At 38.0% G+C, this 15,033-nt stretch overlaps 1 protein-coding gene across 1 annotated transcript in view; it reads right to left on the bottom strand.

Annotated features, from left to right (window-relative positions):
* Positions 1-5,284: 5,284 nt before the first annotated feature.
* LOC121506042 (ALK and LTK ligand 1-like) overlaps positions 5,285-15,033 on the bottom strand; it is a 32,014-nt gene continuing 22,265 nt past the window's right edge. Inside the window, exons 5-6 of the mRNA XM_041781532.1 lie at positions 13,132-13,209; positions 5,285-8,882 (exon numbers count right to left, since the gene is read on the bottom strand). Coding sequence (XP_041637466.1) covers positions 13,145-13,209 — 65 coding nt within the window. The 3' untranslated portion in view covers positions 5,285-8,882; positions 13,132-13,144. The remainder of the gene's footprint in view (positions 8,883-13,131; positions 13,210-15,033) is intronic.

The raw sequence follows: 15,033 nt of genomic DNA, 5'->3' as shown, positions 1-15,033 counted from the left end.
CCTCTCAGACTAATATTATGACTAACAGACACATTCTCATCACTCTGATCCTCTGGAATCTTTTCAGAATGAGTAAAAACACGCTCAGTCATTAACCTCAGGACAGTAAGAGGCGGAGCTACAGGTGTGGTTTAGTTGAAGTGACTCTAGTCCTGTAACAATGACAGCTGCTGAACAGATGATCTAATGGAGCTACAACAGCAGTGACTTATTTACAAACAGGTTATGTGTAGATGGGGGAAATAGCATTTACCAAACTTAGACAGCCAAAAGTTAGGAAAAAGGCCCCAACATCCCCAGCTTCATGAACATTATGTCTTCTTGATGATGTCATCTTTGAAAGCTAATTAAAAAAAATCTATCCTCCTCCTTTGATGATGTCATTCTTTAAAGTTTACCAAAGAGCCAGTCCCTGTTTGACAATATTGTTCTACAGTTTGTCAAACATTCCATCCTTGCCTTTAAAGATGCTGTCCTGTAAAGCCCATAAAACATTCAACCCTCTGCCTTTGATCATGTTCTCCTTTAAGTTGATCAAACATTCCATCCTCTGCCTTTGATCATGTTCTTCTTTAAGTTCATCAAACATTCCATCCTCTGCCTTTAATAATGTTCTCCTTTAAGTTCATCAAATATTCCATCCTCTGCCTTTAATAATGTTCTCCTTTAAGTTCATCAAATATTCCATCCTCTGCCTTTGATCATGTTCTCCTTTAAGTTCATCAAACATTCCATCCACTGCCTTTGTTGTCCTTTAAAGTCCATAGAGCATTCCATCCTGGCCTTTAGATATCATGTCACCTGTTAAAGCCTACAAAACATTCTATCCCTGCCTTTTATGATGTTCTTCTTTTAAGTTTATAAAACATTCCATCCTTGCCTTTAGATACCATGTCATCTCTTAATGCCCACAAAGCATTTTGCTCTCTGCCTTTGATGACCTTATTATTTCAATCTTATAATCATTCCATCCTTGCCTCAAAGATGCCATCCTTTAAAGTTTATTCATTCTGCATTCTGCCCTCTGCCTTGAATGTCACTATTTTGAGCCCATAAAGCATTCCATACTTGCCTTTGATGATGTTTTCCTTTAGGTTTATTAAACATTCCATCCTTGCCTTTGATATCACGTCATCCCTTAAAGCCCACAAAACATTCCACCCTTTGCCTTTTATGATGTTCATTTTTAAGTTTAAGATTCCATCCTTGCCTTTAGAGACCATGACATCTCTTAACGCCCTCAAAGCATTCTGCCCTCTGCCTTTGATGATGTTCCCCTTTACTTTTATCAAACATTCCATCCTTTCCTTTAGAGACCATGTAATCCCTTAAAGCCCATAAAACGGTCCATCCTTGCCTTAAAAGATGCCATCCTTTCATAATTATAAAATTTTCTTCCCTCTACCTTTGATGCTCTCACACTTTTAAGCCTATTGCATTCCAACCTTGGCTTTGATGACATTCTGCTTTAAGTTTATTAAACATTCCATCCTTGCCTTTGGAGATCATGGCATTCCTAACACCTACAAAACATTCCACCCTCTGCCTTTGATGATTCTCTCCTTAAAGTTTATTATACATTCCATCCTTGCCTTTGGAGATCATGTCATTCCTAAACACCCACAAAGAATTCAACCCTCTGCCTGTGATGATATTCTCCTTTAAGTTTATTAAACATCCCATCCTTAACGCTAGAGAGCATGTCAACCCTTGAGGCCCACAAATATTCCTCCCTCTGCCTGTGAAGATGTTCTCCTTTAAGTTTATTAAACATTCTATCCATGCCTTTGATGATGTTATTATTTAAATCTTATAAAACATTCCATCCTTGCCATTAAAGATGCCGTCCTTTCAAGTTGATTAAACATTCCATCTGCCTTTGATGATGTCATCCATTAAAATTAATTAAACATTTCCTCCTTGCCTTCAATGATGTCATACTCTAAAGTTAATAAAACATTCCCTCCTCATGTTTACCAGTATCCCTCTAAATCTGGAGTAGGAGATCTTTGAAATCTGTGTCTATCTTGTTCTGAAGGCTCTGAGGAGCAGCTAAATGAATGCACTGACCACACACTGGAGGGTGACATGGTCAAATACTCTGCTGTGACCCCTCGTATCAGGCATTGACCCCCTAAAATGGTCAAGTATGCAGCCAGTCTGAGTGAATGGGTTCAAACATCTGAGCAGACTGCTCCAGTATAACAGCTCTGATTGTTTTCAAAGGTCATCTTTGTCGGTTAAAAAAGGCATCCTGGTCAATATTAACAATGATAATGGGTCGTGACAATGCCCTTCTGATTGTGGAGAAGGCTGAACTAGACCCACTATCATGTGGAGCCATGCGAGAGCAGCTTCCAGTAGAAATACTCTGGATTTTTCTGCTCCATTATATAAACATTTCTGAAAGAGCACACCATCACATCTCTGCTGGAGTTTAAAATAACGTTCTGCTGCTTTTACTTTATCAGATGGGCGCTGTGACAGCCTCTGATTCTCCTTCACGCAGCAGAGGAAAGATTCACTTTCAACATGAAACTGCCCAGCCGCTGCCAAAGTCAACAGCAGTAAAATGTGGTTCACCCTGTCAGAGATGCGCCGAGGAACGACGGCTTCTGTCTCCGACCTCAACACCAACACGCTGCCCGCCACCATGACATCAAAATAAACACGTGTATAAACAGGAGGAGCACTACTTCAGTGGAAGGTGAGGTAATTTTCAAGGTAGAGTTCAAGGTCAGTCCTCCTTTTCCTTCTGGTATTTTAGAAATCATTTCCAGGTGCTATACCATAAAACCCTTAATAAAAGCCAATCATAATGTAAGGCCTAGTGTCTTTTCCTCTCATGGTGAAGACAAACAAAAGCTGCTTTCAATAATATACCAAAAGGATTTATGTTGAAATAGATCTTGGATTTAAAAGAGTAGAAAAGGCACCAAGACACAAAAATAAAGACACATTTCAGTCAAATATGAAATCTCAACATGCTGGCTCAAGTGTAAAAAAACATTAGAAACATATCTTTTTAAAAATTTGACAGAAAATGTCTAAAAGCATGAATACTGAAGTGCAACACGACCACGAAGTTAGGATTTTAAGATCAAAGGCAGAATTCTGAGATCAAAGTCTGAATTCTAAGATCGAGGTTAGGATTCTAAGATCAAAGTGAGAATTCTAAGATCAAAGTGAGAATTCTGAAATCAAAGCCAGAATTCTGAGATCAAAGTCAGAATTTTGAAATCAAAGTCAGGATTCTGAAATTAAAGAATTCTCAGATCAATGCCAGGATTCTGAGATCAAAAAATTCTCAGATCAGAGCCAGAATTCTGAGATCAAAGAATTCTCAAATCACAGCCTAATTCAGAGATCAAATTCAGAATTGTGAGTTTTAAGTGTTACTTTGTAGTCTCATATTGTTATTGTATTTCTGTTTTCCTTCCTTTCCTCCTGTTTGATCGACCTGATGTGTCTCACCTGTGTCTTGGTCTGTCTGTGTTTATTACTGTGTGTGATATTTACCAGTGTATCCTCCTCTGGATCAGTTTCTGTTGTCTCTCTCTGCTCTTTGGATATTTCACCATTGAACCTTTTCAGACTTCTTTTGTGACTTAAAGTAAGTTCCACTAAAACAACTTGACATTAGGTTAATACCACAGTTGTAATTATCACCGTTTATTGACCAATCAGCTACTGCTAAACTTGTTTGATTCATGACCAACCACCTGATGATTCACCCTGACAACAATCGCTCTTTGGTTTCCTTTAACAACCCCTCCCATCTTTTCTGGTCAGATGTGTAGAGCCCATGATGGTGAGGCTGAAAATCGAAAGATTTATTACCAAGCCTATAACATCACTGAGAGAGGATAAGTAAGGTTGTGAAGGCCCTTGTGAATCTTGTGATTGGCCCAAAAGATTGATATCACAGTTTGGTGTCTGTGTTTTTTGGCTTCAAAGCTCATCCCAGGGGCCGTTTCATTCTGGTTTCTGTGGCTCTGTCCTGGCTGACATGTGACTTTGGTGGTGGCACGTCAAACCCTGCTAGCCCTTGTTGTCTCTCTGGTCTCTTTGTCTAGTCAAGAGCCCTTATAAGTCAAAGCCCTGGTTTCTTTAGTAAATATCTGCTGTCAGATCCTCACATCAATGATTTAATCCTTAAACCATACCAACAGAAAACATTCAATTCTGTGCAAAAAGGAAATCTAAGGAGAGGTCCGTCTATGCCAGTACTTCCTAATAACGAATGAACTGCAAATCCCACAATCCATTGGGGTTTCTTTAAGTCACCATAAATGTTCCGGTGCATTCCAGTTTATTTTGGAACTCATGATTTGAACCGATGCTTTTGAATAAATCACCCTGACTGCATCCTTAAAGTTATACCATCTGATAAGGTTAAACATACAAACAAATGCCTTCTACATCAACATAAACTTCAGATAAGAGCACTGTTTATTTTTAATCCCAACTTTATTCAATTTCTGAAGTTAGTCAGAATTATGAGATCCAAGTCAGGATTCCAAGATCAAAGTCAGAATTCTGAGGTCAAAGTGAGAATTCTAAGATCAAAGCCAGAATTACAAGATCAAAGTCAGAATTCTTAGATCAACGTCAGAATTCTGAGATCAAAGTCAGGATTCTGAGATCAAAGTCAGGATTCCGAGATCAAAGTGAAAATTCTAAGATCAAAGTCAGAACTATGAGATCAAAGTCGGAATTCTGAGATCAAAGTCAGAATTCTGAGATCAAAGTCAGGATTCGGACTTCTGAGATAAAAGTCACAATCCAGAAGTTTAAGATCAAATTCAGAATTCTATATCAAAGCCAGAATTCTGGGATTGAAGTTGGAATACTGTGATCAAAGCTGGAATTCTGATATCAAAGTCAGGATTCCGAGATCAAAGTCAGGATTCCGAGATCAAAGTGAAAATTCTAAGATCAAAGTCAGAATTGTAAGATCAAAGTTAGGATTCTGAGATGAAAGTCAGAATTCTGGAATCAAAGTCAGAATTCTGAGATCAAGTCAGAAATCTGAGATCAAAGCAAGAATTACAAGATCAAAGCCAGAATTCTGAGATCAAAATTTAAATCATGAGACCAAAGTCCGAATTCAAAATTTTGAGATCAAAGTCAGAATTCTGGGATTAAAGTCAGAATACTGCGATCAAAGTTGGAATTCTGGGATTGAAGTTGGAATTCTGAGATCAAAGTCAGGATTCAGAGATCAAGGCCAGAATTCTGAGATCAAAGAATTCGGACTTTCCTCTTAGAATTTGAAAAAAATGTTAGCTCTCATAGATTTCTGAATGAATAACCTGTTGTTTTCTACTCTGGTCGCTAATGTTCAGTGTATTTATATGGTTTTAAATGTTTTTGTATTTGAAGGTGAACTATAATAAATTAATAATAGCCATTAAATATTTCACAGCAGACTTAATAGGTTGCTTTTGATCTTCTCAGCCATAGTTCTGTTTGATTTAAAACATTAAGTTTATTTAACCAGCTACTTGCTTTTATATCTCTATTTTCGAACATTAGTTAAGATTTGAAAATCATCCAGATTTATCTGGATAAAAACACCACTTTAATGATCCTATTAATGAGGAACTGGAGGGTTTGATACAACTTTCAGTTCTGCTGCACATCCACGTTTAGGAACCATGTAGATAGGAGGAACAGCGTTAACCCCTGGAGCATGGTACGGCCTGGTGGATGGAGTTAGGGAAGACTATAACAAAGAGTCTGATTTTATTATTATCCATATGAAAGTTGAGCCTTTATTCCTCTCTCTTATGTACATATTGCACTCAGGCTGCAGCTTAAACAATATAAATATAGTCTAATAATAATAATAATAATAATAATAATATTAGGTATTATGAGGCATAATGAACATTGAAATACAAACGAAAATGTTTCAAATATCAGGAAACTCAATCCTGTTCTTGGTCCATCAGGAGAGTAGTCCAGCAGAAACATGCCAGGTCCTTCAGTCTGAGAGGAGATAACAAAACCCCGGCCCCGGTCTCTGAGTAGACTTTGAGTTCATTTCACATCAAATCGGATTTTCATCTCCACTCTGAGCTCAGACCCGAATCCTGTTTTCCTTGGAAAATCGTGAAGCTCCAGAAAATCCTCTTAGAATATAGAAATCCATTTTCCTTAGAGTCTGAACGTGCCGGGCTGAATGTACGTTTCCTGTCAACGTGGATCTGAGTGAGTCGACTCCAAAAAACACAAACGCAGATTTAGAGAGGGAGGCAGAGGAAAGACAGAGTGAGGGCAAAAGATATTTATGCTGCGCTCCCTCCTCCATGAAGAGTGTCCCCGGTGAACTTCCTGAAACCAGCTCCTCCAGGTTGGCCAGGCCCATGTCCCAGGAGCTGTTAGTGAGGATCACGCTCCTGTCCATCCTTCTCCTCTTTCTCTGGTTCTAGCCTTTCCCACTAAAGATAACACTGGATATGTCGACTTTGTGCTTGTTTAGATTAAATATGGGCTTTAAATGTTCCAACTTTATTTACATTTATCAAAGCGTCCCAATATTTTTGGACATGAGGTTGTATTTATTAGATCTTTGCTGCTACTTCTGATTTGTTTAAGGCTGTAGTGAAAGTATTGTAACTAACAGACACAGGGTTGTGGAGGTACTAGAATGTTTAATTTGGATAAAATCAGAGGATACTGACTCCTGTTTGATTCCACAGTAACAAAAATAAAAACCCTCAACATCAAATAGAAGGACAAAGGTTCATTTAAATGAACACAGCCTTGAAAATCTGCACACTCTCTAAGGCCAAGTTGAATGTGAAGCCTGCAGCACATTCCAAAATAATTTTTACAGGGTAAGAAAAGACTAGGAAGGTAATGTTACACCTTGAACATTCATAATAAGGTTATAATAGGTGATTGGTTGGCATGGCTTCACAGTGAAAGGGGGTAGGCCTGTACTGGCGAGGATGCTAAAGACAAGGATGGAATGTGTTTATTCTTTGTGGCATCATCTTTAAATGCAAGGATGGATTGTTTTATGGGAATTAAAGGATGACATGTTTTAAGTCAAGAATAGAATGATTGATCAGAATTAAATGTTGGCAGAATCTTGAAGGCAAGGATGGAATGTTTTTCATTGTGTTAAAGGGTAAAACCATCTTTGAAGGCATATATGGAATGATTTTTAGCCATTAAATGATCTTGAAGGCAAGGATGTAATGTTTTATAGGCATCAAAGGATGGGATCAACTTAAAGGCAAGGGTGTAATGTTTATAGGCATTGAAAAATTGCATCATCTTGAAGAAAAGGATGGAATGTTTTATAGGCATTGAATGATGACATCATTTAAATTCAAGTATGGAATGTTTTATAGGCATTAAACAATGACATCATCTTGAAACACACATAGGGAAAGTTTTATAGGCATTAATTGATGACATCATCTTAAAGGCAAGGATGGAATGTTTAATAGGCATTAAATGATGACATCATCTTGAAGCGCATTGAGGAATGTTTTATAGGCGTTAAGGGTGACACCATCTTGAAGGCAAGGCTGAAATGTTTTATAGGCACTAAAGGATGGCATTATCTTAAAGGCAAGGATTGAATATTTTATAGGCAATAAAGGATGATAACATCATGAAGACAAGGATTGAATGTTTTATATGCAATATAGGATGGCATTATCTTGAAGGCAAGGGTGTAATGTTTAATAGGCATTAATTGATAACACCATCTTGAAGGCAATGATGCAATGTTTATAGGCATTGAAAAATAGCATCATCTTGAAGAAAAGGATGGAATGTTTTATAGGCATTAAATGATGACATTATCTTGAAGCATATATATGGAAAGTTTTATAGGCATTAAATGATGACATCATCTTGAAGGCAACGATAGAATGTTTTATAGGAATTTAATGATGACATCATTTTGAACGCAAGGATGGAATGTTTTATAGGCATCAAATGATGACACCATCTTTAAGCGCATTGAGGAATGTTTTATAGGCAACAAAGGATGACATCATCATGAAGCCAAGGATGGAATGTTTTATATGCAATAAAGGATAACATTATCTTGAAGGCAAGGATGGAATGTTTAGTATTTATTAAATGATGCATATACTCTTCAGTATTTTTATTCTTTCTTAGACTGATGTATAGTGCTAAATGAACCTGCCTTTCTGAACACAGGAGTTTGTTTATGTATCTGTTGTGTCAGATGGAGTTGGTGCTGTTTTAAAGGTTTATATTTTAGGCACTAACAATGCTGTAGTTGTCTGAAAAAACAGCAAGAATGTGACAAAAGTCCAAGTTTTCAGATGAAACTGATGTGCTAACATTTTAGCAGGAGGATGAAGCTGGAGAAAACCAACACATGTCTAAATGTTGCCAATGTATTTGTGCAATTTAGACCACTCTTTCTCTCAACAAATACGCCTGAAGTTCTGCGGTTTTGAAACACACTGGTACTTTTGTTACTGTGGATCATTTTGACAGCGAGTATCATTAATCTACTACTGTAGTTATTTTTAAAACTGAATATTGATGTTATTCTAGGCCCGTCTGCAAGACGCCAAGTTGAGTGGGCTCTTGGAGTCGGGATCCAACGTTTCATGTGAAACATTTGGAGAATCTCCATGCTTGTTAACTGTTGTGACACAATGTCCAAATTTTCCAGTTGAGTTTGAGAAATTCCACTTTGTTGAATATTTATCTGACAAGAATGTGTGCAGATGGACCAAGACTGGAGCAGAAACACAGCTTCATCTGCTGGTGAGTGCTTCTAGGAGTCTGTTGTTAACTACCAGAGGATTTTCTATTGGTGGGACCACTTCTTCCTCTGCAGCTGCTGCTTCTTTTGACCTCCTTTTAGTCTCAGACCACTGTAATGAAAGAAAGAAGAGAATAAAGTTAGATGAAAAACAACCCAAATTTGATTGCAGTTTCTTGGTTTGAGCTCTGGAATCTTCTCTTACAGATTTTCAATGTAAAGGAGTTGCAGTGATTGAAAGAAAAATAAAAGAAGTCAACAAAAATAAATAAAAGAAGAAGAAGAGGGAGAGGAGTAATGAGAAGGAATTTAATCCAGCTGTTCTCCTCAGTGAGATTCAGAGCCTTTGTTAGTGAGAATCTGTTGATTAACAGCTTTGATGACATCATCTAAAAGGCAGATGGAATGTTTGATAAGCTTTGATGACATCATCTTCAAAAGGAAAGATGGAATGTTTTATAAGCTTTGATTTAATCATCTTCATAGGCAAAGATGAAATGTTTTTAAAAAATTTATGACATCTTAAAAAAGCAGAGATGGAATGTTTTATAAGATTTGATGACATCATCTTAAAAGGCAAAGATGGAATTTTTTATGAGCTTTGATGACATCATCTTCATAGGCAAAGATGGGATGTTTTATAAGCTTTGATTTAATCATCTTCATAGGCAAAGATGAAATGTTTTTAAAAAATTTATGACATCTTAAAAAAGCAGAGATGGAATGTTTTATAAGATTTGATGACATCATCTTAAAAGGCAAAGATGGAATTTTTTATGAGCTTTGATGACATCATCTTCATAGGCAAAGATGGGATGTTTCATAAGATTTGATGACATCATCTTCATAGGCAAAGATGGGATGTTTTATAAGCTTTGATGACATCATTTTCACAGGCAAAGATGAAATGTTTTATAAGCTTTTATGACATCATCTTCAAAAGCAAAGATGGAATGTTTTATAAGCTTTGATGACATCATCTTCATAGGCAAAGATGGAATGTTTTATAAGATTTGATGACATCATCTTTGTAGGCAAAGATGGAATGTTTTATAAGACTTGATGACATCATTTTCAAAGGCAAAGAGGGAATGTTTCACAAGATTTGATGACATCATCTTCAAGAGCAAAGATGGAATGTTTTATAAGCCATGATGACATCATCTTCAAGAGCAAAGATGGAATGTTTTATAAGCTTTGATTTAATCATCTTTTGATGACATCACCACCAAAGACAGAAAACAGAATGTTGGTGAAGCTGGGGATGTTGGGAACCTGTTCTCTCCATTTTTGCTAAATAGCAGGCCATAGCTGGCAACCTTTCCGAAATTTGCCAACAAAGGTCAGTCAGGGAAGTCACAGATTGTTGGTATATACCGTACATCTGCTAATAATAACAGAAAATGGAGTTTGTTGATTTGTTTGAAATAATTTGTCAGTTTAATCTTGTGTGAATAGGGATAATAAGTTAAACATTGTTGGGGCCTTTTGTATTCTGGTGTGGTTTCTTTGACCTTAAGGGTGAAGGGCCTAGTACTTTCTCTGCCCCGGGCCTCCACGTTACTAAAACTGGCCCTGCCTTAAGGACCATGTGCTGAAAGTTCTGTCCAGCCTTTAACACACTGAAGAAAAATAAACAACAAGGGCTTCCCGGGTGCTACAGCCTCCAGCTCAACAGGCTCAGAGTGTGGGTTCTTCTGATTTAATCTGCTATGAGTGATACCTCAGGATGTTTGTGGTTCCAAAGTTTATGTTCTGAGTCTGGTTTACGCTGCTGTTCCTCAGGTTCTTTAGCCTCAGTGGCAAAAGAACCTGAGGAACAGTGACCTGGCCAGTGTGTGTGCTGTTTGTTTGTAGGCATTGGTGAGATTTATACCAGAACAATCGCCTGTTTGTGTGGCCAATCTTTTCTGTGGTCTCATGTAAACCTGCTGCTCGCCTGCAGCGATGCCCTGTGCTCGCGCTGACGTCAGACAATCATGTTAATGCTAAAATCAGGAGATTTAAAAGTAAGCTTACTTCCCTGCAGTGAGACTGGCAACATGAGACAAACACAAACAAACACCTTCAGTTAGAGCCAGAAGGTGTAAATGCTGCTCTGCAGGACAGAAAAACTGATCATTAAATACAGAAACCGAACGCCAGAGTCATAAACATCTATAAATCCACATTTCTAAGAGTTTAATCAGTTTAAGGCCTGTCTTGAGGCCCTAAATTCTCCTGATCAAGTTTCATCACAGATTTACCATGAGGCAAAGACAAGAGGAAATCACCGGTGGCCAAAAGGCCTCAGAATACAGGTAAGACAGGTGAGCATCAGTGTCAACAACACACCAGACATTATTTCAATAATCAAAATGAGTCTGTAGAAGGTAAACAAAGGAACCAAAGTGGATAAGAACTGAAAACCTGATGATATTGCAACTTCCTGTCTAGTGGCGGGGTGTCCTGATTCTTGTTTAATGGAGGCAAACCCATGGCGGATTTAAAAAATTATGTTGTAATATCGCGATTTAAAGAGTAACCAACCAGGAGGCTCTGCAGGTTAAAACTGTCTACTACAACTGTAGTGGGGTTAGGGCCCTTCACAGCTGTTACCTTCACAAGTAGCATTAATCAGAGGATTGTGGGTAATGTAGTGCTGTTGACTAAGAAACAAGGTTGACTCCATGAAAAATAATGTCTCCTCCATGTCCTTCTATCCTGGTTTCTCCCTCAGGTATCTCCTTAGATGGTTCTGACATTATGGCTAACAATCAAATCTAAAAGCAGCATAGACTGAAAAGTGTGGTGGCTGATGAGGGACAGTGGGGGAGTCTTATCCCTCCTCCCTCTAAGATTTTATGACACCATACAGGTATTAAAGACTTGGGATGTCATCAAAGGCTTTCTTTACAAACCCAGGATAAATCAACCTCAGCTGAACCCTGGCTTTAGTTACTCTTTAAATCAAACCCTGGCTTTAGTTACACTGTCAATCAAACTCTGGCTTTAGTTACTCTCCAAATCAAACCCTAGCTTTAGTTACTCTCCAAATCAAACCCTAGCTTTAGTTACACTGTCGATTAAACTCTGGCTTTAGTTGCTCTCTAAATTAAACTCTGACTTTAGTTTCTCTCTACATCAAACTCTGGCTTTAGTTACTCTGTAAATTAAACTCTGACTTTAGTTACTCTGTAAATCAAACTCTGGCTTTAGTTACTCTCTACATCAAACTCTGGCTTTAGTTACTCTCTAAATCAAACTCTGGCTTTAGTTACTCTCTACATCAAACTCTGGCTTTAGTTACTCTTTAAATCAAACCCTGGCTTTAGTTACACTGTCAATCAAACTCTGGCTTTAGTTACTCTCCAAATCAAACCCTAGCTTTAGTTACTCTCCAAATCAAACCCTAGCTTTAGTTACACTGTCGATTAAACTCTGGCTTTAGTTGCTCTCTAAATTAAACTCTGACTTTAGTTTCTCTCTACATCAAACTCTGGCTTTAGTTACTCTGTAAATTAAACTCTGACTTTAGTTACTCTGTAAATCAAACTCTGGCTTTAGTTACTCTCTAAATCAAACTCTGGCTTTAGTTACTCTCTAAATCAAACTCTGGCTTTAGTTACTCTCTAAATCAAACTCTGGCTTTAGTTACTCTCTACATCAAACTCTGGCTTTAGTTACTCTCTACATCAAACTCTGGCTTTAGTTACTCTCTACATCAAACTCTGGCTTTAGTTACTCTCTACATCAAACTCTGGCTTTAGTTACTCTCTACATCAAACTCTGGCTTTAGTTACTCTCTAAATCAAACTCTGGCTTTAGTTACTCTCTAAATCAAACTCTGGCTTTAGTTACTCTCTACATCAAACTCTGGCTTTAGTTACTCTCTAAATCAAACTCTGGCTTTAGTTACTCTCTAAATCAAACTCTGACTTTAGTTACTCTCTAAATCAAACTCTGACTTTAGTTACTCTCTAAATCAAACTCTGACTTTAGTTACTCTCTAAATCAAACTCTGACTTTAGTTACTCTCTAAATCAAACTCTGGCTTTAGTTACTCTCTAAATCAAACTCTGACTTTAGTTACTCTCTAAATCAAACTCTGGCTTTAGTTACTCTCTAAATCAAACTCTGACTTTAGTTACTCTCTAAATCAAACTCTGGCTTTAGTTACTCTCTAAATCAAACTCTGGCTTTAGTTACTCTCTAAATTGAACTTTGGCTTTAGTTGCTCTTAAAGGCACAGATCCTTTCTCTACCTGTTGTATATTAGGTCAGATCTCTAAATATCCTCAGTAATCTTGATCAAATCCTCCATGTGTTGTGTTTAGACATATATTGAACTGTGTTTATATGAACCCTGAATGCAGCCTTACCGTCTCTCAGTGTTTATCTCTTGGAGCAGCGAGGGCTGTTGGCCAAGCGAGTCAGCAGACGAGCACATCTTTTATAATCTGAGGAGGGAAACACATCATGTTCATCTGTGGTTAGAAAACAGCTTTTTTTTTTCTTATTTCCAAAAGTCGACTGTTTCAGTCACAAGACTAGGACCAAGTTTAGCCTAGCTTAACACCCAGCTGGAGACAGGGGGGTTAATCAGCCTGCAGCTCAATCTCACTGATTTTTGAGATAAATATTGGGAGGGGCATCATGTGAATTAGGTCATTTCTTACACTCAATGTGTGATTTCTGGGTATTCTAGCAGCTTTAACACCCAGGTGCAGCTCATAAACATAATGAAGATTACATTTGTGTAATTAGTGGGATGAAAGCTACAGAATAATGTTTGAATAGTGTGACAAACACTGATTCAGCCTCAGATTGAATCCACATTTTTACCCCTGGACACAAGCTTTAATGTGCCACATGGAGACACACATTCTCCAAGTGCTCACAGAAGATGTCACGCTAACATTTTCCTCCTGAGAGACGCCATCATGGTGGTTCTAAAGCCAGGTAAAGCTTTCATTAGCTCTGATATCTTCAAAGGCTGAGGACGGAATGTATTATAAGTTCTGATTACATAATCTCCAAAGGCAGAGGATGGAATGTTTTATAATCTTTGATGATATCTTCAAAGGCAGAGGATGGAATGTTTTATAAAGTCTGATGACATCATCTTCAATGGCAGAGGATGGAATGTTTGATAAGCTTTGATGGCATCTTCAAAACAGAGGATGGGTTGTTTTATAAGCTCTTATGACATCATCTTCAAAGACAGAATAAAGAATGCCTTATAAGCTTTTATGTCATCATCTTCAGAGGCAGAGGATGGAATGTTCATAAAGCTGGAAATTGTTGGAGTCTTTTTCCCTCTATTTTTGCCAGTGGTGGGCCATGGTTGACTTAGAACTGGTCCAAGGTAAAGTAATTGCGTAACTAATGAATAATTTTACTCTTCTTTGGTCCAAGTATCTACATCAGATGTGGTACTTCTCAGACCAAAACTGTGAGACTGTCAACGATGTAACGTTAGACTTGCCAGTCTGTCATGATGGTTTTAAATGGTCCAAGAGGCTTCTTGTAGATCACATTGAAATGGACTAGTGTGTTGAATTTCAAGTCAATCTGACTTGAGGTTTGATGGGCATGGCCTTTAAAAAAACGCCTATCTGACCCAGCTGACCCTCCACAGCTTCTGTAGCTTTAATCCTGTCTTCATGACACAAGGCCAGAGAGCTGGTTGCCGGTTCGATTCCCATCATTGTTAGTGAGCAGGGTTGCTGCTGCAGCTTGTTTAAGATCAGCGTGATAAAACTTGTCTCAACATCCACTCTCTCAGATATACACATAGATGCACACGTTCTTAAAGTCACATAGTTTCCCTCTGACTGTTTCCAGAGTAAACATGGATCTGCATGGGTGATTAAAGATCAGAAGAGCTGCTGCTGTTCTGACATGATCACAACCCTGATAAGGCCATGATAGCTGTCATTAAGACAACCACTGTCGGATCTGAACATTTGTAGTGATGGCCATGAGGCAGTATAAACTTACAGGCAGGCACTGTGCAGTCTCTGGTGTTGTAGTACAGTCTGTTGAAATGTTTTTTGCACCTTGGATTGATGTACAGAGGACCTGAGAAAGAAAAAGAACATCTGTTAATCACAGGAAGTCCCATCCTAGCTCTTCCTTTTATCTAACTGTGCCACTTTAACGGCTTTTCTCCCTCATGTTGTCATAAACATGCTTTAAAAGGACACACTGGTGTACTAGTTATGAAATTAATCTGGTAGGGTGGTGGTTAGACTGGAATGACAACTGGTGGCCTAGACTGG

This window comes from Cheilinus undulatus, linkage group 24 (genome assembly GCF_018320785.1).
Source record: "Cheilinus undulatus linkage group 24, ASM1832078v1, whole genome shotgun sequence".
Taxonomy (NCBI): domain Eukaryota; kingdom Metazoa; phylum Chordata; class Actinopteri; order Labriformes; family Labridae; genus Cheilinus; species Cheilinus undulatus.
This window is presented reverse-complemented; position numbering and strand designations above follow the sequence as displayed.